General features: G+C 36.9%; 1 protein-coding gene across 1 annotated transcript; it reads left to right on the forward strand.

Annotated features, from left to right (window-relative positions):
• Window positions 1-738: 738 nt before the first annotated feature.
• Window positions 739-12,333, forward strand: LOC144356076 (uncharacterized). Its single transcript, XM_085505602.1, has 12 exons — window positions 739-771; window positions 1,690-1,810; window positions 2,855-3,010; window positions 5,822-5,935; window positions 6,434-6,547; window positions 7,598-7,684; window positions 8,718-8,954; window positions 9,209-9,418; window positions 9,686-9,835; window positions 10,925-11,060; window positions 11,636-11,715; window positions 12,111-12,333. Exons 1-12 carry the CDS (start codon window positions 739-741, stop codon window positions 12,125-12,127), a joined length of 1,455 nt encoding a protein of 484 aa, XP_085361728.1. The 3' UTR covers window positions 12,128-12,333.
• The last annotated feature ends 15,130 nt before the right edge of the window (window positions 12,334-27,463 follow it).

Below are 27,463 nucleotides of genomic sequence, written 5' to 3' on the forward strand. Positions count from 1 at the left end.
AATTCATATATCAACAATACCATACTACGGAGTTATGTTAACAGCAAATCAAAAATAAGACTAAACTAATATACTAACTTTTGATTTAATTAATTGTAGGGATGAGATTACATTGTGATATGGACACGATGTACCACGGATCCTATGGCACCCAATTCATATATCACCAATACCATAGTACAGAGTTATGTTAACAACGAGTCAAAAATAAGACTAATATACTAACTTTTTATTTAATTAATTGTAGGGATGAGATTACATTGTGAAATGGACACGATGTACCACGGATCCATGTGATTATAAAATATCAGCTGTCGTTCACTTTTACCGGAAAAGTGATACGCATAAGTTCACTTTATATGATGAATACGAACGCATGCATAATATGAGCATTATATTTTGAAAAATCTAGAACTTCACTTGTTCATTTGTAACCATATATAATGCTCTGTTTAGATCGGAAACTCCTCTGGTTCACTAGACGTATTGTGTTACACAAAATAACGACCGTGTTAACGAAATTAAACCCATCCTGAAGCTGAAGATTTTGTAAAGATATGTATATATATATATATAAACTAAGCTACATTGATGGGCAAATCTGTTCCTGCTGGTATAGGCAACGAATGAATGCAAAACATATTTAATTTAACGCTGAACTGATCACTTATTACACTGGCAAACGCAGTATCTGGAGTATATCCAACACCTACTAAGAACACAGCGTTCTCTATTAATATGAATCGATTGCGAGTTGCACCAAAAGAAACGGTAAGTTTTAAAAGTGCTATTCTGAAAATGGTTAATTACCTGCAGTTGAGAGATTAATGAAGATTTGTTTCCTGGATATGAAAAATCTTCATATACTTCGAAACTTACAGAATTGTTTTGTATCGTGAAATCGGTAGTGAATTGTCAAAATCGGAAGACGATTTTAATGTTTGCAGTCAAACGATCGAGTATCAATGGCAATCACTATATTGCGACGTGCAATCCCCGGAACAACAATCCAGGTACAACAGTACTGTATAAGAAGATAGTTATCCGATTTTCCAATGTGTTGATTCACAAGGTTGTTTCGAATGTCATAATCATCTGCCGATCTGGTTGCGTTTGTTTACGTACTCGAATTGTGCACTTCGTTTGTGTTGTCAAGTCGCTATCAGCGATTAGCGCTGGCGCAATCCGACCAGTTACTGCGCGCAAGTGTGATTTTCTACATTTGTGAAGACAATATATTTTTTTGATCGTTTTGGTAAGTCGTGATTGCACATTTGACGTTTAAAATTTCTGTGAGTAGAATTTCTGTGTGATTGGCATTAACTGAGATGTAAATTGAAATTTATTTGATTCCACGTGACCGACTCTTTTTTTTCAACTTCAATGCTTGACGTAGTCGAATATGAGAGATGACAATAAAATATACGATTACTGAAACTATAAGCTGTATGTTCGTTTGATATACCCAAACTGAGAGAATTCATAGGTTACAACCTCAACCGAGACTTTAAAGGACAGTGAATGAAGTCGAACGTTAACCATGATCGGCGTTGCCTTGGATGATAAGCTGTTATGAGCTTACTAGTATGAACCTTACGCTTGAAATTCACACATAGAAATTCATGTTGGGTTCATGAAATATATATCCGTCTTAATTTGAAAACATTTTTTTTTCATTTTGTGACTAAGGATGACACAACTCAAACGACAAGTTCTTTTACGAGACTTAAGCTTATTGTTGCACTCTCAACACTGGCTGTTATCGGTAGCTCTGCAGCTATTGGCGGAGGTTTGGCTGCAGTAAAAACAGGTATTGCCGAATACGTGTTTGGTGCATATTTACATTAACGAGCCTAATATTAACGGTGCCGGACGACGAGACTATGTGTGCAGAAGAGAATGATGTTCTCTGAACTTGTGATGGCCTATTGATCTGGCCTTTAGTCGTTTCGACTGTTGCTTGGCGAACTTGTGATGGCCTATTGATCTGGCCTTTAGTCGTTTCGACTGTTGCTTGGCGAGAGAAGTAGTAAAGTAGAGTATAATGCATGATGGCGACAGAATATGAATTATCGTTTTCACACAGCCTGTCATTATTTTCGCTTTCGTGCAAAACGTTAACGATCATCACACTAGAATGGCGTATTTGTCGCAAAAATGAGTGTGACAGCTTGGGCGAAAGCCGTACTTTATGTATTTTTCAACCAGCTCAATTTGCGTGTCGGATCGTACCGCTGACACTGTTCCTAAATATTAGTACTGAGTACTGACTGTAATTTGTAATGTATTAAGGGACAGCTAATGTGTTTTATGACCCGGTGATCACTGTTTGATTGATATGTACAAATTGGGAGTCATATGTATACATCGTGTTCTTTCCATGACTCTTGTCATTTGTCGGTGACATTTCTTTTGTTCTGTACTATGAGACTATACCCTCATTATTCAAAAAAAAATGAGAACGTTTTGAACACAATTTAATCGAAATCTGTGTGTTTTGGAATTTGTAACGTCTAGAATGAACATCGACCGCTAGCAGAGTATACGAGAGTACATTTGTAGATTTGTCCGTCAATACCCCGTCAATGCCGTATTAAATGTTATTAGTCATTATGTTAAAGGCGCTTCGTTGTACAATAGACATACTTTCTTGTTGTGTCTATTTTCACTGGCGATTACCTGTTTTCATGAAATGTACATGGTTCACATGAAACCATAGCAACAACCCTGTGGGCATTAATATCATATTACATGGTATCAAGTGATCGTGAACGACTTGGAACTCGTTCGATACGTATATATTATGTACGTTTCCTATGTATATCATTTAATACAAAAATGTTACTAATTGCAGATCATGATGATGGAAACACTACACACGCGGAAAATTCAACCACGCTCTCTCCCCCATGTATACATGATATTTGCTTGAATGGCGGTACCTGTATGGGGACATTACAAGATTATATCTGTAATTGTGATGATGGTTTCTACGGTGACCACTGTGAGAGTAAGTAATAGTTCAATAGCAAAATCGATTGACGGAGCATAGTAGAGTAGACCAAATGTATAATCTGTAATCTGGTTGCTCCTGGTTGTAGCGAAAACGGGGTTTATTCGTGTAATAGAATCTTTTTACGATCTATTCAAGTGGGGCAAAAGATTAACAGTTCACTTACCCTCGTGTAATGACCGAGTATATCTGCACCTATAGAAATAGTGACGTTGAAAAACGAACGTCAGCGCAGGATGCCCGGGGTCAGAAATTCAAACTATGTCACGTGAGAACGACAATAGAGGGCGTTCGACAGAGGGAAATTCACTCATCGTAGCAATAATACAGTGAAATAGTATGTATTTCGTTGTGGTGGGATTGAAAAAAAAAAAAGTTATTGGCGTCGGCATTACCTGCCGCATCATGGTAATTTCCTACAAAATCAATGAGAACCATAACTCAAACGTAGAAATGCAAGAGAATCAAATTTGGAGCTCTCCCCTAGTGGACGACATCAGTGAAAACGGTGGGGGAGGGAGTGGTGTTCGAGTAATTATATTCCTGAAAATATTGGAACAGCGCACCGCCGTTAAATTCAACTTTTATAGGTTTAGTGTTCTTAAGGCCTGTACAAGTAAAACGAGAAACAGGGAGGCCATGAAATTGAAAGTAAAGTCGCCCGCGATGTCCAGATCTTATTCTCCGTAAAACAATATGCTACATTACCATTGGGGGGGGGGGGGTTATAAAGTATATATGCATGATCTAATTTAGGAAAATGTGTCAACTCTTGCTGTTCTTTTTTGAAAACATAACCTGTATAACGAACCTCAGACCTAACATGCCCCATGCACCCGGCTGACGTGACATGCCGACTGTTTTAATCTGAAAGCGCAAATATTGTTTCACTATTGTAAACATTGTAAATTATTGCTTATCGTGGAAACGATCATAATATTATTACTTTACAATCACTGTAACCACCATTTGTGACTACACCGATTAGTTGTTTCGCTCCTCTCACGTGTTACCGGCAGTATAATATGTGACCAAAGGGGCGGGCGATACTACTAGGTTTCTACGCGCCAATGTTGGGGATGTTCGCTAAGAAAATAAACTACAAGGATGGGAAATTCTGAAATTACGTAAACTCAAATTCAATAATTATTGTCTGTGTGATATTCCAAATGACGTATATAACGAATAAATGAAATAAATATTTCAAATCTACTCTGCATGCTTACAGATATATCACGTGACTTTCTCGAGATTGTCTATTTTTTAATTTCCAACGAGCGCAAGCAGTTGATCAGTCGATGACATTTTTAACACGAAGCCAGTAACTAGTAACTAGTAGCAATGAGTGCCAAGGCAGTGTATTTCCCGCAAATGAATACCTACTATCTAAACCGAAAATTCCAGCCTAGACACAATCTACTTTAGCTCATAGTTTGTTTATACTGGGTCTGCCTGACCAAAATAAAAATGCTAAAATAATCGCCGTGTTTGCGAACAGTCGCAACTATGTACTTACTGAATATAATACAAATTTGAATATCACGGAATCACACATCAATCACTGAAAGTGTATATATATATATATATAAATATATCTGTTCTATTTTTATAGAAGAACCTTCCCAAATAAAAGAAATTCTAAAATTTAAAAACATAAGAGGTAGTCACTAAACCATGTACTTTCACACTCAAGCAAGAGAATAGACATGTTGGTGAAGTAGCCTTGCATTGTGAGTGTTTTATTATTTTTATTAATAAAAAAATTTTAAAAAATGAACTGCAGACCTCACTTCTTTATATTTTTGAGTGGGCCGGCCATGTTTCCACATACAAAAAAACACATAATATTTCTATTAAATTTATTTTATTTAAAAAAAATATTTTAGAAGCATAACAATACAACGACTAGATTTGGTGTCACAGTTTGCTCCCAATTCATACTGGAATATTGCCAGCAATAATTAATAAAGCTTGTTCAGAAAACCATTTATTCCCGACACCATATTCAATGGCTAGTTCTCAGGATCTACAACAGTAAATAAATAAACAGAAATCATTTTGATGCCATGTTTTTAGACGACACTGCCATATCGCACAGATATTCAACACCGCCATATCGAATTTGGATTTGGACCATACCATTTCAAGCTGCAGGGTATCTAAACAATGAGTCAAAAAACAATAAACACATCTTCCACCCAACACACAAATTTTAGCCACAATTGAACAACCAAGAAAGCAACAAATATCAGGCTGCATCTTGAAAACAACGAGATACCACATTACAACCAGTCATTACAAACATGAAATCCCCCATCCCTCCCACTACACCCTACAACATTAATGGTTCCTATACTCATTTGCATTTGCATAGATGCACCTGACTCATCAAACTTTTGACTAACCACTCATTGTAAATATTGTTTAGTGAGGGCGCTATTTACTAATGAGAGGAATCTTTTAAACAAATTGAACAGATATATATATATATATATATATATATATATATATATATATATATATATATATATATATATATATATATATATATATTGTACGTTGGAACCCAGTATATTAGTACATAGTACTAACTGTACAAAGTTTGGTGCGCGGCAACGAAAACCCACGAGATATATCCTAACAAAATACTCGTTTTGAAGACTTATTTGTTTATTTAATAACAAAACTTATAGAATTATATTACAAAATGTAGCATATCGTGTAATATTATATACAATTTTGTATTTAAAGTCGTAAAATTATAAATGTTCTGCCTTGTTTTTTTTTATTTTATCTTATCGTTTTCAGATTTCAACGCATGTTTCTCGAATCCATGTCAGAATACGGGAACATGTGAAGTAGTCGCGGATGAATACATATGCATTTGTACAAATGAGTACATGGGACTACATTGTGAAACAGGTGGGTAAAGTATTATAGTGAAACTGGTCGCTATTTCAACTAGATGCCTCTTTATTATTTTGTCGAATAAATCGATCGAGGACGAACTTTTCTTTACTATAAATTAATAAACGCTGCTTAGACTGATAAATACTATCCCTGATTTTTCCCATTTCGTTTACATTTGCAGTCGGAGGAAACGCCAGAAACGCAGAAGATACACAAGAGTCATGTGCACGATTTACCAAACTGCATAACACGTGAATACTACGTATACGCTACACATTGTCAATAACCAATCAGTGATAAGTTACACACGAAATATATCCTGTTTGTTGCCATGGACATGCACGTTCGAAATCATACACACAAGGACATACAAATAAAAGTTGTATTACTAGTCCGTCTTAAGTCAATGAAATAAATCTTTGTTAGAATAACCTTGCACACATAAATTAAAAACGATCACACACGGAAACTAGTCGTTCAATGTTATATTTAATTTAAACCTCTAAACAGCCATCGACCACTGTGAAACTGATCCATGTCAAAATGGCGGCATATGCCATGATGCGATTGGAACCTACAACTGCGAATGCTTGGAAGACTATGAGGGCGCTCAATGTGAATTAGGTGAGTGTTACTTAGGCAACTTAGGGGAGCGTACCCCTTATACTCTCAGTCTTGTACACTTTTAAGTTAAAGCGCGGTAGTCATCACACTGCGCTTGTGCCACATTTGTGTTGATAAACATTGATTTTTCCATAATCCAATGCGCTCTTCAAATGGAAATCATGAGTATGAGGTTTGACCTGGGCGCGACTTGCACTGATTACCGCCAGTGACTCCTTCGATGCCTTCCAACAACATAAAAATTACCTAATTAAAGCTTAGAAACGTCTCAGTTCGTACTCGTTGATCTGCGCAACAGTCAAAGTCGTCATCTTTGTTTATATGAGACATATATATCTCGCACATGCGCAGCGCGACGACTACCGCGCTTTAACCTGACCAGTTAAGGGTTAATTAAAATCCTATACCTCAGTACTACTGTAAAACATGTTGAAAAAACGGCATGCGATTTTAGCGAATTGTGGTAAAATTACTTAATAGCGAAATGTTGATTTAGCGAATCTCTCTTGTCATTGTTGATTTCTTTGTTTGGCGGCCATTTTGAATTGACAATAAAGTCATTAGTGTGTCGCTAATGTTGAATTAGCGAATCAGTTTACTCACTAAATTCGCGAAAAAGACATGCTCGCGAAAAAGACATGTTTTACAGTATTTCCAGTGTGCACGCCCTCATCGTCCAACTGTGCAAACAAAATCATATTATTGGATTTCCTCCGTAATCTCAAATCTTATGAACACCGTGATAAAATATAAATAATTACATTCTCAGTATGAACAAAATAAAAACAATACTGAAAGAGTTCTCGTTTCGTCACAATTATATTAAATGTTTAAGAACGTATACAAACATCGCACAAATCATTCGGTGTATACTAATAAAACAAGAAAATGTTAAACAAAAAAAAATGTCAAATGACTAAATAAGCTTTGGAAAACATAGATTTTCAAATTTGTATAACTTGTGAACGTTGCCAGTACAGTATCACACCAGAAATCTGCGCAGAACCAGAATAAACATTATTAAGAATGGCGCATGTTTCTCTTTACCAGATATGAATCCTTGTCATCAAGATGATATATGTTATGGTGGACTGTGCGTACGAACGGATGAAGATCACCGTTGTGAGTGTGATGCAGGTGAGAATACTATTGAATATGGATACCACCCGCAGTATTATTATGACTTCACAATTTAATTAATAGTTAACCGAACTTCGAGTTACGGCCACAATATAAATCTTTAACGCTGTACGTTTCCCATACCCTGAGGTTTGGTAAGCTGTTAATTAAAGTTCGAATTACTAAATTTTAACGTTGAACAAAACAAATGTGTTGCCGGTAACATGAAGTTCGGTTATTTAAAGTTCATCTTACTAAACTATGGTCGTTCTACACAAATAATTTATGTTACTCGTAACTCTAAACTATGGGCGTAGTTATTTTTCGTAACTTGATATCCGTAACTCCACCGATTCAGCATCGCCGGTGGAACTCATTACGAAACATCATTTGAACGGCACATAGATACACAATGCCAGATATGTTGACGTAAACAACGATACACAAACTATCTTTGTTGCGTTGCTATGTTTCCGCGTGAACATTACGTTTCAATGAAAAAGTGTTAATAAATTTGACCAGAACACGCGAAATTTACTAATAGTGTTTATTAGTATAATTGTATTGCTTAGATTGTTTTGCTAGTAGACCCTGATTTGAACTCGCATCAGAAATTTGGTCAACTGGTTCGGCAGCAATATTGGATTGAATATAAATCGGAAGGTGACATTTTGAAATGGGGACAAAAAGTGTGGCGTTATATCCGATAACCCAGACATTCTCCGTGGTGGTTTTTAGTAATTAATATACGGGCAATAGGTCACATGACTAAGAATTATATAATCCCTGTAAATTCATACATGTTTATTTATGCAGATTATAAATCTCTACAGTTGTATTCGTAGGCACATGTATTCGAGTGATCAGCTGTCTTGTAAAGGTACTTGACCGGCTTACTTGCACGATTACCTCACTGTATAAATGTTTTAGTTCCCACGACACATTATGTGGACGTTATCTACCATTTATATCTTCTAATGTCATCGTCACAACCTTTGTTAATAATTCAAACCTGAATCGAACCCCTTTTCTGAATTGGATTATAACATAGGTGCTGATGTACAGAACGTCGCTCATGGTAAACTGGCTTCTCAGAGATCGGAATCAGCGAGAGGGGAACCGAAGAGAGCTATAGATGGTAATGCCAACCCAAGCTATTTTAGCTCCAGCTGCACACACACTGGCGATGATCCGAATTATGACGTGCCTTGGTTCCAGCTGGATCTAGGGGTAACGCACTGCATTACAAGTGTTGTTCTCACAAATAGGCATGATAATTGCGGATGCGGTAAGTAAGCTTGATGACATGGCACGTTTTTTTGTTTATACACAATGCAGTACTATTTTACAGTGTTCTGTCACTCAAAGTTGTTGATCTGTGCCAAAAATGGTGAAATACGTATTTGTAAGACATATAATTTGGGCTCGAAAGCTCACGAAGAAGTTGATAAATTAGAATAAATTACCACATTACACTTTGTCAATTGCGTCACTAAGAACTAAGAATTTCTTTTACATTGGCTTTATTTACGTGTCTTGCAGCTGACAGACTATCACAGTCTCAAGTTCTAATTGGAAATATTGATGAATGGGAAACCGCTCCGCAATGTGGTGACACCATCACCGTTGCCATGACAGAACCGAACGACGTTGAGTTCATCTGTGATCCTGGTACAGCTGGACGTTATGTTACCGTGCGACGACTTGAAGAAGGCATAATAACCCTTTGTGAAATTCTGGTTTTTGCCCCATGTATGTTGGTCATTTGTTTGTTTGCGTATGCACTTGTATTCTATTCTGTGCATATGATAGATTGATTGTTAATTGCGTGAACGTCCGATATTATATATAACATACGAGTCACCCAGACACTGTTATCGTATTTGCAATTGGAATATATAAGCCTTCCAAATATTGTATGATGTCCGTTGGGAATCTTGATAAAGCCAGTCACGTTTGATTCCCGTGAAATGCCACATACCCTAGTCTGTTGAACAATTGTAATTCCCTTCATTCTAGTGAGAAGACGATACGAGTTTATAACCGATGAGGTTAACTGGTTTACCGGAAAGCAGGTATGCGAGAATCAAGGAGCTCACTTGGCTAAGATTAGAAATGAAGACGAGCATATTTATCTGCGAGACCTGATTGTTCAACACACTGGCATGAGTAATATTCCTTTTCGTTATTGTTACACACAGAAAAACACGACTCTAGATTCACAAATCAACACTAAGGTGATTCTATTTAAAAAAAAATACATATCATTCATTGCAAACACCAAATATATCAGCCACATCAAGAAGTTTGTGACTGTTTTTTGATGTACTAAAATTTGATAACATGTATTCATCTTCATAGTGATCCAGCATGTAGAACGACATGAACAAACTAGACTCGAGCACTCACTTGAGTAAAAAAATTGAACCGTGCTTGCACACTTAAAATTATAAATGACTAACATGATACAAATTGTTTTTTTTTAGTGAAATATGAAATACGGGTTGAAATATGTTAGTTTGTTATTAAACAAAACAGCAACAGTCAAATATTGTTCCGATCATATATATATATATATATATATATATATAGATACAGCGTGCCGTAATTGTGTGGTATTGAACGGGGTATTTTCTACCTACCATATAAGGAAATGCGAATTCCAAATACTCAATGAGTACACTCGTAAGCGTCCTCTAATAATAAAATCAAACATGGCTGCCACCAGGGTTTGACCGGACACCACACAAAGAAGTTCGCTGATTTTGTTTTAAACATTTTGTATCTCGGCATTCCCATGATGTATCCTTGGAAGGAAAAGATGCACGAAGACAGTACGCCGTCTCATCGACCTCCACTGCACGTCGGTCGATACTGCCGATGTACAGCCTTTGTGCATACTTTGAGGTATCCTAGTAATAACCTCATATTATTTCAAATGAAAAATCATTAGCGGGGCTTAGAAGCACGTTTAATCCTAAAACGTACCATGGCTAATTACTAAACCTGTGATATGTATGGTTATATATAATCCATAACTGTGACCTTGTAATATAGTTCCATTCGAAATATAAAATACACCGAGAAACTATTATTTCTGAGCTTTGTTAAAAATTACCAATGAATTTGAAAGTATTTATATGACATTATTCATTTTGTCATCATACTCGTGTCGCACAAGTGACCTTGTTATACAGCCAAGTTTTAAATGGTGATTTGTCGAAATATGTGTTATGTTGCAATATATTATCCAAGTAGATGTGTGGTGGTTTGGTGGTAATGATCAAGAAGAAGAGGGAACATATAAGTACCCTGACGGGACAATCTTAACGTATTTCAATTGGCCTAGTGGGCACGATGAAACCTCTGACACGGAAGACTGTATATTGTTAATGTGAGTATCCCCTTAATGCTTGGTGATACTCCTTAAGTGATAACTAAATGTACTTCATTCTATTGACCATTTTCCGTACACTGCGAGAATCACGCGTTATGCGTGAAATCGAACGTAAAAACAGGACAAACAAAGGTCATAGCGTCGTAGTCGCGTCAAACATCGCGTGGGATTCGACAAACGCGAAAGTATTTCGGAGACATTTCCATGCTTAATAATGTGCTGTCCACATTTGATGATAGGAATTTCGATTAAGTGAGGGTATTCGGAAGCAATATTCCTCTGTCGAAGATCGGCCGGTCAATGTAAGCTGCGAAATAAAGAAATTCTAGTTCAAAATCAAATCGTTCGATTTTTGCGGCAGACGTTCGACGCGCGTCTTTCATGCATCTCGCGAGATCTCGCAATTGTTCGGAAAATCACCTATTCAATCTGGATAATCATAATAAATAGACTAGTGGATACCACACTAAATAAATCTTCTTGATCGATTGGTTTTATTAAGTGTTAATGTTCCTTCTCTTTTATTTCTTTGCCTTATGATATATACAAATATTATTTCTACACCTTTTCAGACTGGATCAAGTTGAAACATTTCTGTGGAGTGAGGCTTCCTGCGACGACACCACTGCGGACGTAGTTTGCGAGTATTCAGGTAAATTTTAACTATTTCAATTTATTAAATGACCACGGATAAAAATAATGTTATATTATTAATAATGATCATCAGTAACAACTAAATACGTCTTTTATCCTAATGGTTCATTAAATACCGTAACCTAATATATAGCAGGTTAAATACATAATGGATAAACTCAATTGCTTAAACTGTAAATGTTGCGGTGCGGATGGCGTGTGGTTCAAATCGAATTATTAACGATTGTGACTTTGTGCAAACTTCATACACACATAAATATGCATGCATATATAGATTATTACAAGTAGAAATTGACATATACCTAAAACATGTTCAATAACTACACATATATATGTGCATGCATATATTAGTGTTAATATCTGAAATCACATGACCTATTCCTCATCTTTCAGATCCATGGATGCCGTGATGGACACTATATAAGTTCATCTATAATTATCACATTTATATGACACTGATTATCTTTGACAATGTTGATCTCAAACGCTTTTTAATGCTAATTACGTGTGTTTTTTTAGATTTTTGTTGGTAGTTAGTGTATTATTTTTACAATGTTATTTAGCATACAATACGTTTGGAAAATTCCACGAAAATAAACAATAACTTTGCTTCAAATTCCACTGTTGTTTGTATATGTTAGAGGACTTGGTACCTTTAAGTCAAACATAATATTCACTGGACTATTTGTCACTTGTAGTTATCCAATAAGAATACATAAACACATATTTGTTCCAAAAATGTGAAAAGATCTTTGTGAGATGCATAGGGGACATGTGTGCTGACTTTGAAGTCCCTCGCTAGTTGTTTATCATTATATACTGAACATACATTATGTATACACTCAAAACCTTGTGTAATCTTAATCTGCTCAAATAACACAAATAGATCACAGTTTGATTTGCGTGGGATTACGATAATAGACATTGGCATGATATAATAATTTCTTAGGATTAGTAAATATCCAATTCGCATTTTATTCTTGAATAAGCATTTGAATATCATGCTATTTCAGGATAGTCTTGTGTTTGGTTATACCAAGGTATTGCCACATCTTCAGATGTCAGCACAGATTTGCTACCATAATAAATATATCGAGCAACTGACCCCGCAACATGCGTCGCTGTCTTGATGTTATCTCTTGTTGGTAGCAAATGATATGTACGATGAAACTCAATGTGTTTGTGATTGAAATGTATGGCATATCGCTTGATGTCCCAGTTCATTTCTGTTTTAATTGAATCGGCATAAAATTGACGCTCAGTGATTTTTTTGTTGAAAGTCAGAAACTCGATGTGCAGCAACTCTTTATGCTTATAAGCTAAATTATTATGTCCAAATATTGGGGTACAAGCATAACAACTCACATTAAACTCCTTAAAAGTTGCATAAAACATCTTGAGAAATGTGGAATTCTTGGTGGTGAATATAATTCCTGCACTCAATCTATTAGCACCAGCACGGTTTGTTACATAATCATAATAGCGCATGCGTTCTGGAGATCTAAACATCCATATATCCAAATCGAGGTAAAGCCCACCATATTTTAACAACATTTGTACGCGTAACACATCTGAACTGTGACTAGGCACAACAATAGTTTTTCCAAAAATTGTTTTTGGTGTCGCATGATGTATAATCTCCAAAACTGGTATGAGCTTCGCCTCATTCCAATATTCACCATTTGGTTCCGGGTCACAGTCCGTGTGAAATAACATTCTGTCTGGTTTCATACTCCTATACACACCGATTAAACCAATCAAATGATAGAATTTGAATTCTGGGCAATTCACCCAAGTGAAATGGGCGATATTAAGAACAACGGGGTAATCATGAGGCTCTAGAGTGCCAACGAACCACGCTACAGAGTCCAGATCTACCTCCCCCGTTAGATTCCAGCGTTGATTTTGTTCTTGTATATCTGAATTGGTATGTTCATCTGTATTCGGGGTTGAACCATCTGACATGTATGTTTTATTCCAACCATTCAAGTTCACATGCTCATGAACTGCATTTGAAGTTGTATTGTCGAGATGTACATCAGTCTGTGTAATATGACTGTTAGTAACTAACATGGATGCATTCAATTTAAAATACACAGCGTTTTCGCCAATGCGTCCTCCCGTTACGTGCGTCTTGTTATATTCTTCAAGTTTAATTGAATCGTTATTCCGTTCTATAAAGCTGATCATTGCCGCAGGAGACATTGCCAGTAGAAAGTCATAATTCTGAATCGAGTAGTAGTAAATAGTCAGTACCATCACAGAAATTATTACTACAAAACACTTGTTATATGCAGTACCTCCAAACATTATTATTTACTGCTGTCTTGGGTTGAACAAAGTGATGAGAATGCGTTTGTAGCAACAGACCCGTCAAGAAGCGTGATCGGTAAACTGCAAGTAATTAGAAAAGAAATGTATATGCAATGTATTGGAATATATCAAATTTTCATCACACAACATAATGCATATATCTGGCGCTCTTATGACGTAAATAAGAGAAGCGGAGGCCATTGGAACCATTTATATCATTTTGATCTGCAGTCGACAACCAAGGAATTTTAGGTTTCTGAAATTTGTACTTTCTTTGTAAATTTCTACGAGCGTCACCAGGAAGATTGCCATAATTGAGTGTTACAATTTCTGTTTTAAGATGTATTCGGTATAATAATACAAAAGTACACCCCCAACAGCGGTGGACATACAGTTTTAGAGACCCTCAGAGCCCATTATCCAGCGAGGCGAAAACTGTATAATGTTGTTCACTGGAATCCATCACCCTATTACGAAATCAAATCAACATTGAAAATATTCATTATTGAATGATGCATTTAGCATTGATATAATACATTACATAATACCATGTTTTGATTTGCTCGAACAAAACAATAAAACGTAATAGACCATTTTCCGTTCACTGCGAGAATCACGCGTTATGCGTGAAATCGAACGTAAAAACAGGACAAACAAAGGTCATAGCGTCGTAGTCGCGTCAAACATCGCGTGGGATTCGACAAACGCGAAAGTATTTTGGGGACATTTCCATGCTTAATAATGTGCTGTCCACATTTGATGATAGGCAATTTCGATTAAGTAAGGGTATTCGGAAGCAATATTCCTCTGTCGAAGATCGGCCGGTCGGTGTGAGCTATCACGGGGGTAAAATCTCTCTCTCGGGGTTCTCCACACGTGTCAGGGGGGAAACTCGTCTCGTCTCTCTATCTCGTCCCCTTGAGGTACGGGATCGGGAAAGTCACTTTAACTTTACAGTCAAATAAGGCACACACAACGAAATACGTTTCAGCTCTCGTCTTAGTCGGTCAATCGAGCACTCTATAAGACACAGCGCCCTGGGGAAAAGTCCCCAAGACTCTCGCAAGGCTGACTCAAGACTCTCTTAGACTGCGTCAAGGCTCGCCCCAAGTCTCTCCAGGACTCTCGACTGCCCAGGACTGCACTCTCTCTCTCTACTGCGTCTGTCGTGCTGTGTTCGTCAAAGACCAACTCAAACTCTCTTTATTCATTTTCAAAACTCTAACCAATTACAAAACAGTAAAAAGACTCTAAGGCGTAACCTTCAATCATAAAGCCAATCACACTAAGTACTGAATACGTCATATCTTTTGATTAATCGTTCACTACATTAATAACTACGGATGTCAGAATAGCGACGGTATCTTGTAATTAGTTCCAAACCACTGAGCCAAGTTCCGTCCAAAACTTCAAATAGGCCTACACGATGACAGACATAACACAGCAATTCGCTAATAATCAGTTAATTAAGTCGGTTAACAGATACGCGAAAACAAATTCATGACACATCCCTTCACCCAAACTGAGATATGCCTCTTGGCATTGCACGTTCACAAATCAAAGATACCGTTCTCTACTCATCGTCATACAGGTTAAATACAATACTAAGAAAAGGAATAAATCAAAAAGAGTAAAACACACTAATTAAGTACAATGATTATAAAGTCTAAATACAATGGTTATAAAGTCTCAAATATCAACGGTTATGAATCAAAATAAGGGAAAGGCTAGCAATCGACTCACTTTTCTCAAACAGTTCGCTGAGAGTAACCCTTCGCTGCACTGTCTCCGTTACTAAAGGTTACAAACTCTATATCAAAAGGTCAAAAAAACTAAGGCGTGGCGGTGTAACCAAGCGATCAGCCAATCGCTGCAGTCGACAGCATGATCACGTGATTACCAGGGATGCGTCTCTCGGTTAAAGCATTGCAAAGCGGCAACTAATAAACAATGAATAAAAAGCTATTAATCAAACTCTTGTCATATACGCTTATAAACTTCAACTGAACTCAAAAGTCGTTAATCTAAACAAAGTCATACGGCGTGGAAACAGAATGCAAAGACAAAGTCGCTTTCATAACACATTACTTCTCTGGCAATAAGACGGGGAAAAGACTAAAACGATATACACTACTGAGTCACATATAAACCTGTCAATCATGAACAAAAGCTTGCGTTATCAAACAATACTTACATAAGCGCACCACACTATCTTTTCAAAAAGACATAAAAAAACGTTACAAAGGTGCTATCAACTCAAAAAAGCGTCAGAAGTATTCCGGAAACAACACGTAAACAAAAACAACTCTTAAAACGTCGATATCTCTGTACTCGACAAATCTCAAAACTCTTAAAAACTCATTGGGGCATTACTTTCCCCATCATAATCCGTACTCATAAACTCATTAAAACTCCACAAAACTTCCCAAAACTCAAAACACTGTGTTGCAAATACTTGTCCACTGAGGCGCGCTTAAATCGTTATAAAGGACCTCGAACGTCACTAAATATCAGTTCAAAACAAAAATCTGGGCGCTTACATACATACAATTCAACATCACAAAAAAACGGTAAGAAAAAACGATAGGAAAAGCAAACAATACATTACATTACTGAGCAATAGGGTTAGGATTCTGGAAAAGAGTTCAACGTCCTTGAGTTACACCGTGTCAGTTACAGTGTCCAGCGAGCAGTTCTCTAAGCAATACACAGATAGCTAAAGTCAAAGTCTATAAGCGTCTTCTCTTGTCATCGCGTTAGTCCGGGTCGTTCTTTTTCTTCATCTTCTTGTCTTAATGTCGCTCAATTCTTAATTATACAGTCCTATCCGGTACTCGTCCTTCATAAGGGGTTCAGAAGTCTTCATCTCTTCAGCGTCGTTCATCGGTGCCATACTGGTAACGGTGTTAGTCGTCGAGCGCGGTTTCGTCTCTGCCATCGAGCCGGTTAGTTCGGTTCACAAGAAAGACACATCTTCGCCATTTCACTTCTCTTCACAGGATGTCAATATGTGTTAAACACCTGCCCGGGATCTCCACTCACGTATCAGGGGTAAATTCTTTTCTCTCTCGGGGTCTCCACACTTGCCAGGGGGGAAACTCGTCTCGTCTCTCTATCTCGTCCCCTTGAGGTACGGGATCGGGAAAGTCACTTTAACTTTACAGTCAAATAAGGCACACACAACGAAATACGTTTCAGCTCTCGTCTTAGTCGGTCAATCGAGCACTCTATAAGACACAGCGCCCTGGGGAAAAGTCCCCAAGACTCTCGCAAGGCTGACTCAAGACTCTCTTAGACTGCGTCAAGGCTCGCCCCAAGTCTCTCCAGGACTCTCGACTGCCCAGGACTGCACTCTCTCTCTCTACTGCGTCTGTCGTGCTGTGTTCGTCAAAGACCAACTCAAACTCTCTTTATTCATTTTCAAAACTCTAACCAATTACAAAACAGTAAAAAGACTCTAAGGCGTAACCTTCAATCATAAAGCCAATCACACTAAGTACTGAATACGTCATATCTTTTGATTAATCGTTCACTACATTAATAACTACGGATGTCAGAATAGCGACGGTATCTTGTAATTAGTTCCAAACCACTGAGCCAAGTTCCGTCCAAAACTTCAAATAGGCCTACACGATGACAGACATAACACAGCAATTCGCTAATAATCAGTTAATTAAGTCGGTTAACAGATACGCGAAAACAAATTCATGACAGAGCTACGAAATAAGGAAATTCGAGTTCAAAATCAAATCGTTCGATTTTTGCGGCAGACGTTCGACGCGCGTCTTTCATGCATCTCGCGAGATCTCGCAATTGTACGGAAAATCACCTATTGCAGCGTTAACCAAAACGTCAAACCATTTTCGATGTTGATTTGACCATTTAGAAATATAAGGTGGACGCGTAGGATGACGGATTACTGGGAGAAAACCAACGTCTACACTGACAATGCTTGCCAGAACGTTATTCTCTCTCAAGCATCACACCCGCATTACCTGATTGGGTTTTGGTTTGCACTGAAAATCTGTATGAAATTACGGTTACCTGCAGGTTATGTGGGCGTCAATACCCAGTAATTCGAAAACTTGTTTGTAACAAAACAGAAATATCATGGCATTGTTGTAAACATCGCACAGTGGTTAACGACGAGACAATCAACTGAACAATATTTTTATTTTACACTCACTGTGACCGTCAATGGCTTCGCTCCACACAGGTGTCACTTTGTAGTAATAGTACGCTTTATAATTGGTTTAAATAACATATAACAACACAGCAGTTGCATATTACTTCATCGAACAAAATCCCCCCCCCAAGGAATTGTCTCATCTTATTGCATTCATATGTGGTCATTAGTGTAATTAATGGCAAAAACCCAACATTAACGGTAATTTCCCTCACCCCCATTCTACAACACGTTCGTCTATGGGAAACTGTAAAATTACGTAGTGCAAACATTTTCCAAACAAAAAAAAATCACACACCATAACACTTCATAGCATGAGCACATATGATTAATACTCTCATGTGAAGTGGAGAAACAAACATGAGAGATGGAGTTTGCAAAAAGAATCTCGAATTCAGTAAACCACCTAGTATGTACATTGCACATGTACAAATAAGCTGTGGTTGTACACAAATATATTTGGTAACATGTAAGTATACTGTAAAACATGTTGAAGAAGCGATATGCAATTTTAGCGAATTGTGGTAAAATGACGTAATAGCGACTCGTTGATTTGGCGAATCTCTCTTGTCATTGTTGATTTCCTGTTTGCACAATACTTGTCTGTCGCGTGCCAAAACAAATGCGCAGTTATCACCTCCATAAAACCATAACAACAAAAACAAAACTGTTATATGTAATTAAAAAGCGCTCCAGATTTTTATGTTCCGGAGTACTGTATACCAATCCCCAAGCCTGGGCCATTTTGTTAACTGACTACTTAAAAGTTGAAACATGGCGAAATGTTGTGCGCATGAATGCCATAACGATTCATGTTAAGTTTCTCGAAATCCCAAATAAAAAAATCACGTTGTTGGTTGCGAGAAAACGGCAGAAGAACTAACCTGAAAATGAAGACACGTACAGCGCTCTAGCTATAGTAAACAGTGAGTAAATAAATATTGTTTGAGTTAAAAAATAAATTAGAAATACGCTAATGTCATTACAGTAATCATTTCGCCCAACTTCCAACTTTTAATCGACCGCTTATCGCTTAATTTCCGACCGCACTGTATTTTCCGACCGGAAAACGACCGCATTTTTATCGTAATTTTTCTCTCACCGACCGGTCGCCCAAACACTGGTCATTGGCAGAGTAGTGATCGAAATAGTGGTTCTGAGTGATATAGTTTGGGGATACAACGGGTACTAACTATTATTAAATTCCGAACTACTCTTCAAATCTATACCACATTGTATCATTCGCGGAGGAAACTTCACCTGTGTCCAATATTAAATAACTGACTTTGCGTAATTATTATGAAACCGATATATTACAATGTCGAAATTTTTAGAGTCGGTACAAAATTGTAAACAAATTTGCGTAATTAGAAAAGCAGCGCACTAAGTAAACGACCTCAAAATATACAAGTTTGCGTACAGCACCGTCAGAACTAATAACAATTTTACAAGATCGACGCGCGGAGCATGAACGAAAAAGATTGCTAAGGCAACGCGCCTGTTCAGTGCGTGACTTGGGGGTCAAACTTCGGTCAACACACACTTGATGTCAGCATCGCCGCGCAGTAAGTTACGCAATGAAAGTACTTAAAATTCAATTGCATCCTAAAATGATGTCGTTGATCACTAGTTTCCAATCTTTTGATGCAGCCAGATTTATTTAACTTTGTGGAAATATAATCTTTTTAATTTCTCAGTCCTTTCTGGGCGACCTGCGGCTGTTTGATTTCCTACTCGCTCCTAAGCTAGCGATTGGTGAGAATGGTTATTAATATATTACCCAATGCACTTGTAAATCGGACACATTGTGAAACATTTTAGGGGCAGTAAGTAACGTCAGAATATTGTTTAAAATAAAATATTCCATCCCAATCAAATCTAGGTCAAAGGGTCAAAGTGCGTGCATATAATTATAGATAGTTAAAAACTAAATATATTTGAATGTTTGACAGCTATTCAACGTTTGTGCAAACAAGAATAAAAAAGGTAGTGTATACAATAGCGATATGACTGAGATATCATGGCATTTGTTTACAATATTGTACCGGCTCTAGTATTTAACACAGATGAAGTTGTTCGCGAACGATACAGAGTGGTATAGATTTGAAGAGCCGTTCAGAATTTATAATAGTTAACACTTGTTGTATATCCCCAAACATTTTGACTACTCCTGTACCGGTGACCAGTGTTTGGGCGAGCGGTGGGTTTTTTCAATATACGAGCGAGAAAAAAAAACGGTAAAAATGTGGTCGTTTTCCGGTCGGAAAATACAGTGCGGTCGGAAATTAAGCGATCGTTTAAAAAGTGGGTAGTTGGGCAAAATGAGTACTGTGGTTCAAGTGATATAAGCATATTTTTCATTCAGTTTTAACTCGTACAATATTTATTCACTCACTGTTTACTATAGCCAGAACGCTGTACTGTCTTCACTTTCAGGTTAGTTCTTCCGCTGATTTCTCGCAACCAACAACGTGATTTTTTATTTGGGATTTCGAGAAACATAACATGAATCGTTACGGCATTCATAACACAACACCTCGCCATGTTTCAACTTTTAAGTACTGTAGAATACTTTATTTTCGCTTGGAATTTATTTTTGCTATTTTCGCTGAAGGGATGATTCCGTGAAAATAAAATCCAGCGAATATACTTTTTTTCCTATATTTCACATTAAACTCATCAAAAATCAGTGAAAATAAATTCCATACAAAACGCCCAAAAAGCCTTTTCAGCGAAAATTAATTCCAGCGAAAATAAAGTATTCCACAGTAGTCAGTTAACAAGGTCTTTCATAGTAGCATTTCTATGGGATTGGCGTACTAGCATGAATGGGTTCAATTATCAGTGTTCACTGATGACGTCATTTGACTGGCCCTCTAGAGGAGAAATGACACCAAGAAAAGCGGAAGTTTGTCGTCTGCTTCACAGCCCGTTTTATACCCGATATTTAGGGCATTTCGCAGCACATACAAGTTATTTTTATCGACAGAATCCATTCATAGATCTCAGATTTCATGTACAGAGTGTCAAAAGCCACACCTCTGCTCCTCTTTAATATCTTGAATGGAAATGGCGCAGCTGTATACGAATACATACTTAAAGCCATCATTCACACTTGTAACACGTTCAACATATTGATGAATGTCCATAAATACAAACATGATAGTTGCCCATATTCAAAGTAAATACAATAGTTCATTTTTACTAACCTTTCATATCCTGCAAAAAAGCATACTTTTAAAGGGAGTGGTAAACAAATATGCCCGGCGTACCAAAATGTAAAAGCCTTTTTGTGAAATGCCCAGTGGCGTTCGCGTAATAGATAATATGTCTGTTTCCTGTTACCAGGCGCTAATCTGTAGCAGTTAAGATAAAAATCGCACCACCTGGTGTGGGATTATCATATATTTACCTAACCATAGTGCACAACAACACGTCGTTTTGTTTCACAAAATAAGATTCAACTCATTAAGTATGCTTAATAACTAGAAAATTAATCGCAGACAAACGCTAAATCCACTACAGTTAAAACCGCTGAAATGTACCGTGCGAACACATACACGTATGTTGAGTGTTATTATATACAATTTAAAATAAATTTTCAAACTACATTTATACAAATACATTTACTGAATGCGACATTCTGTGTCAGACAAGTCAGTTGTCAAGTATCTCATTATTGTAATTATAATATTAAAATAGAACATATGGTACAGCTAGAACTACCGTGATATTACTTTATATATAATTCTTTAACAACATGCCACCATCGCATAAACTAAACTCGGTTTTATGCCCATACCCATAACCCATACACGTTTCAGTGACTGCATTATAGTTTGCATACATAGTAAATATGTAAGAACAAAAAACAACATGGGCTTCACCATAATATGTTGGTAAGCTTACTCGTTTCAAAATGTCGTTCATTACACGTACGAATATCAAGTATGTTGTCGATATGTACAGGATACGGTACCGATAGTTTGCTATGGTAACTAAAACAGTATATGAAAGATAGTTGTAAAATTAATTAAGATATGGTATTGAACACCAAGGAATAACCTATGACAATTCTGAGTTTTATCGTTTACAAAGTGTGTGTGTTCTAGTTTGCAAAGGAGTGTGTATGTAACAGTATTGGGGAGTGGGTAGATGTGTTTATATTTAGGCATGAGCGATATGTGCAATTCCATCAATTCGTCAAATGTTATCAAGACACCGTATATATGAATTACTGATATTCTCTTTATTATATAGCAGTTTTGAAACTGGGTGACTGCTTATGGCTGTATCAGATTCTATTTAATAAGTGTCACATTATGTGATGGCACGATACGGTAATGTCCCGAATCAAAGAACGCCGACAACTCTACAAATTGTTATCTTTGGCAGTTTTTTTCAATATTATATTACCATGTACTGTATTCATCGCTGGGCAGCATTGCCTTCCCAGGTTAGATGGAATTCGATTTGTCACAAGCTGTGACCTCTAAAATATCACCGCGTTATTATTCAACAACATGTTCGTTTCTCTTTTTTAAATGAAGTTTCTCAATCCACTTTCATAGTTTGCACTTGGCAGTTTGATAACTTACTATCAACTCACGGCGATTATTATGTTTCTGTTGACTGAAACGACCTTAAGCTTTTGGAAAAACAATCAGATGGGCGCTTTCATGCGTTTCAAAATTGTTAAATCATTCCGAAATATAATACGGTCTTATAAAATACAGAAAAAATAAATATGTGAAAAATAACTACATACATATGATAATAAAATAGTGTGGGTCAACTCTTTAGTACTGGCTACTCGGATACAGTTACTTTCTACAATCTTCAATCGCTTTATTTTTCAAACCCATAATTCTGAGGAAATAATGGTCATCTCATTATGCGGCTATTCCGACCCATTAATATAATCGTACATAACAAACACTCTTTTCCAAATGCATACTTTCCAAAATGTTCTAGTCATACGTACAATTGATAAATCAAACCAGAGTGGTTCTGAAAGATTGTATTTACTCCCTAAGCGATATGGAATTCATCATCGAAATATTGCATTAAATCAACACCTAGTGTATTGGTTTCAGAGGCGGCGGCAGCTTTTTTTGACTGTAGGGGCGACGATTTTATGTGAATGTCAAAAAATCGAGCACCGACGGGTTCTTGGGTGGTCCGGGGGTTATGCCCTCCGGGAAAATTTTGAAAACTAGACCCTCTGAAACGCTGTTTCCTGCATTTTGGGGTGCGCATTTCTACCGACATTTGCGGTGGATTTTAGTGACAAATATTATTAGATCTAGCATAGCCTACTGTAACACAGTTCTAGAGGGACCACGCATGTAACTTATCTGACACACAATCTCATAGTCAAATTGTAACATTTTGAATATTATTTGCGGCTAATAAGATTTAAAAAGTAAAATGATAAATTGGATTATTTTTGATATCTGAAGAAAAAATATACAACCCACAATTTTGAAAAAGTGACACTTGTTATCACGTGGACGAGTGCAGTGATTTATAAACATATGGATAAATCTACCATAGTAATAATAATAATAACTTTCTAAATTATTCATATTCACAATAATATAATGCTTACTCTGCTAGTATAAATTACCATATGCTCTTGAGTGAATCAACAATTACAAACAGCTTGCTGGGGTGGAAATTGTAAATCGCCAAGACATCAGCATCTTTGACTAATATCTTGAAACAAGGGTCACGTGTCTACGTGTTTTCAATAGATTGGTGCACTCGCCTTGATTAAAAAAGATGATTCCATTGTGTAGGCTTGCTACGTCCAGTTATTTATTTTTTACTATGAGATCGTAAACGTTTATTTCTTGACCTTCATATATGCCATGACAGGAAATATCATTCCATATTAGATGCGATGTAAAAAATCCTAAATTAAACTATTCGATACAGTTTTTTTCTGTTCACATCACTCTTCTCGACATTAAAACTGAGTGGCCCGGTGGGTGGGTGAATGAGTGGAACGTCAATAATAATTTGTGTATACTAGTAATCCCCTTATGACACCATATGTTCTTAATAGTAATCCGTAACGCCAAACCTTAGTTTTGATTCACTCAATTGTGCGATGCGTCCTACTGCGATCTAGGTGCACTGGAAATAACATGATTCCAAAACCACGAGAGTGTGCTTGCAGCGCATGTCTTACAAATTCGGATAAGCAGAAGTTTGATATTTCTTCTGAACAAACTACTTATTGCAGGCTGTAACTCGTTGACATGGATACACCCAACAAGCCAGGATAAAGTTGTTCAAATTAGAACAAACCGGATCATACTATATTTTTTTAAATGAGGCGAGACTACTCTTAAATATCAATGTTCAGTCGTAATAAAAACTTACTCAATGCTATGGCATACCGTTTATGAATATATAATCACATGTATGGCACTGGAATGGCAAAACAAACATATAAAGTAATAACAACAAACTCAAAGCATGACGTACTACCAAAAGCAAAACCGCTTGCGTGACATGTATAATTTGAGCCCGCAGATAGAAATGTGCATGCACAATAGAACATTACAAACAAACAATGCTGGCATGCATTTTACCGATATATTTATGAATAGCACATGGATGTGACCTGCAGAGGATTATCAATGTTATAAGCTCATAATGGCCTAATTGACAAAGGTCATATATGCTGAAAGAATTCTGCTTAACAGATGTAAATATGTCAGTATGAAAAAATATATCGATATATCGAAAGTGTAATGCATTGAATAAACAAGTGGTGGATGAATGATCGAAATCTGGCCGGGGTTTTGATTGAATCCATGTCAAACTGATGTTCATTATTAATTTTGTTTATTGTATGTAAAGAACTCGCAAGAACGTGGTCCCTGTGGTCGTATGCTAAATTATTGTGTAGCACAACACTTTGAAATCCTTGAAGGTTTCATAAAACATCTACAGAAATGTAGAATCTGATGTGGTAAATAAAACCCCTGCACGCAGGCGACCTTCTCCCGCTTAGTTGGTAAGATAATCGTATCTACTGCAGTGCATGTGCCCTGGAGATCTAACCATCCATACGTCCAAATCAAGATCATCACAAACAAGTGGACCAGATTATTAACAATTTATTGAGCACCTGCCCCCACGCTCCTAAACTGAATAAACGTAGCTTAAATAACTAACTCCTTGAAAACTACACAATCCTCGACAGTTCTAATAGTAATTACTGCAGGTAAAATTAACTGATCAGACGCGAGAACATAAACAAGTCTTAATATTATTATTATGCCAGGAATTCGTATGATTTTTGAGTGACATGTGTACAGAAGTTAATCTGAAATACAACTCTCTCGCTTGGGATTCTAGAGTCGCAAATGGCTGGTGCGGAGTTGCTGTCTGACAGAGATTGGTCTTTGCTTAACGAAAGACGAGTCAATCACATGGCCAGTGTTCCATCTTCTCTATATATATCGGGTTTGGCCAAATGATTGATGTTTTTATTGCTGTCATCATATCTGCATTTTCATGAAACAGTTTGTCACCACAAAGACATGTGCTAACAAATTAAGTATTAAATTACTGTAACAGCACTTATTTTTAAATGCAGCAATGTATTTGGTTATGTGTCTGTATGCATGCACATACGGAGGTTAAACTTATCTGGCACGTCGAGCAACATTGAAACCCGAATCACCATCGATATTATCAATAAACTATGTCAATATGGCACTAACTAATTCACCTGTTTATTCATACTTTCGTAACTGTATATATATATATAATTCGCTTTAAGAAACGTTATTTTGCAGTTATTATCATCTGTGACCAAATAAACTCCACTGTCTATGCATCTTACATATTGATACGACTCGAGTCGATCCAGTGTGCAAACTAGTCGTAAACTTTCGTGAAGTGTGCGGAAACCCGTCGTTCATGTTCATGTTCACGAACACCTCACGTTCGAATTGCGCAAACTCGTCGTGCCAGTTCGTGTCAAAGTGGACAATAATGGGCACGCATTCGTAAACTATTCGTGAACTCGTCGTAAACTAGTTGTGAACAGTGCGGGAGCCTCCCAGTTCGTGACCCAAAATGGCACGACTTGCCACGACAAAATCGTGGCCAAAAGTCGTGCAAGTGTCAGGGTGGCTTAACACAGAGATAATTTGACTGAAGGCCACCAATATAGTACAATACAATTATATGCATATATAGGTAAACACTAAAAATGCATACTGTTAAATTTTACATATACCACGTCATACTTGAACAACGCGTTAAACCACAGTTTATTTGGTACAGCATTACTGGTTACTCGTCTTTGGCGATAACATCCGCCCTGCAAATTACAATTCAGTGCTAAACGCAGCCTTCACCGCACTAACATAAAAACACAATTAGTAGGGGTGAAAGTTACGAAAACATTCACTGTAATTACAGATGCCGATTCCGTTGTATAATATTTTGGTAAAAGATATTTATACCACGCATGTGTCAGACTCGAAAAGTTGTAGGATAATATTCAAGCGTTGGTGTCTGGCTATTTTCACAACAAGTATACGCCACCATAGCCTCAAACACACTTCTACGTGGATTGTGCTTGTAATTAATCTTAGGGGATGGTGCAAATAGTGGATATTGTTATGGTTAATAAGATTTAGAACGTTTAATGATTAATTTGGAAAATAAGGTTTTTGAGGATATATTCTAAATTAAAATGTTGCAAACATTGAATTTTATTGAATTGAGTGGTACCAAGAGGTCTGCATTGAGCATGACATAGATTGTTGAGAATTTGTTCCCATGATTCGTCTTAAGAGATGATGCAATAGTTGATTGAAAACCTTATTTGTTGTTTTGATGTTATTCATATATGCTGGTCCTCGTGATATTAGTACTGCAAACTCGATAGTCACCGATGTGATAACAAAGTATACACACATAAGATGGAATCCATCTGTCAGGAAACTAGTAATTAGTTTGTAGATTGTAAACCTAACCTTAATCATGACGGTCTGGGAGTATCTCCTATAGCGTTGGGGAATTCTATTTTGCAAGCACCTTTGTGTCATCGGGTACGCGCTAATGGCTAATCGAAATTTCCCAAACTCATTTTAGAATAATCTTTTAGAGATTTTTTATAAGAGCCATGAACCGAGCCTTATTGGGAGTGAGAATTTAGTATGTCTTTCCTGTTGGGACATGCTATATACGCTGGCAACATTATTATTATATAAAT

This window comes from Saccoglossus kowalevskii, chromosome 11, assembly GCF_978046115.1.
Source record: "Saccoglossus kowalevskii chromosome 11, keSacKowa6.1, whole genome shotgun sequence".
In the NCBI taxonomy this organism is placed as follows: domain Eukaryota; kingdom Metazoa; phylum Hemichordata; class Enteropneusta; family Harrimaniidae; genus Saccoglossus; species Saccoglossus kowalevskii.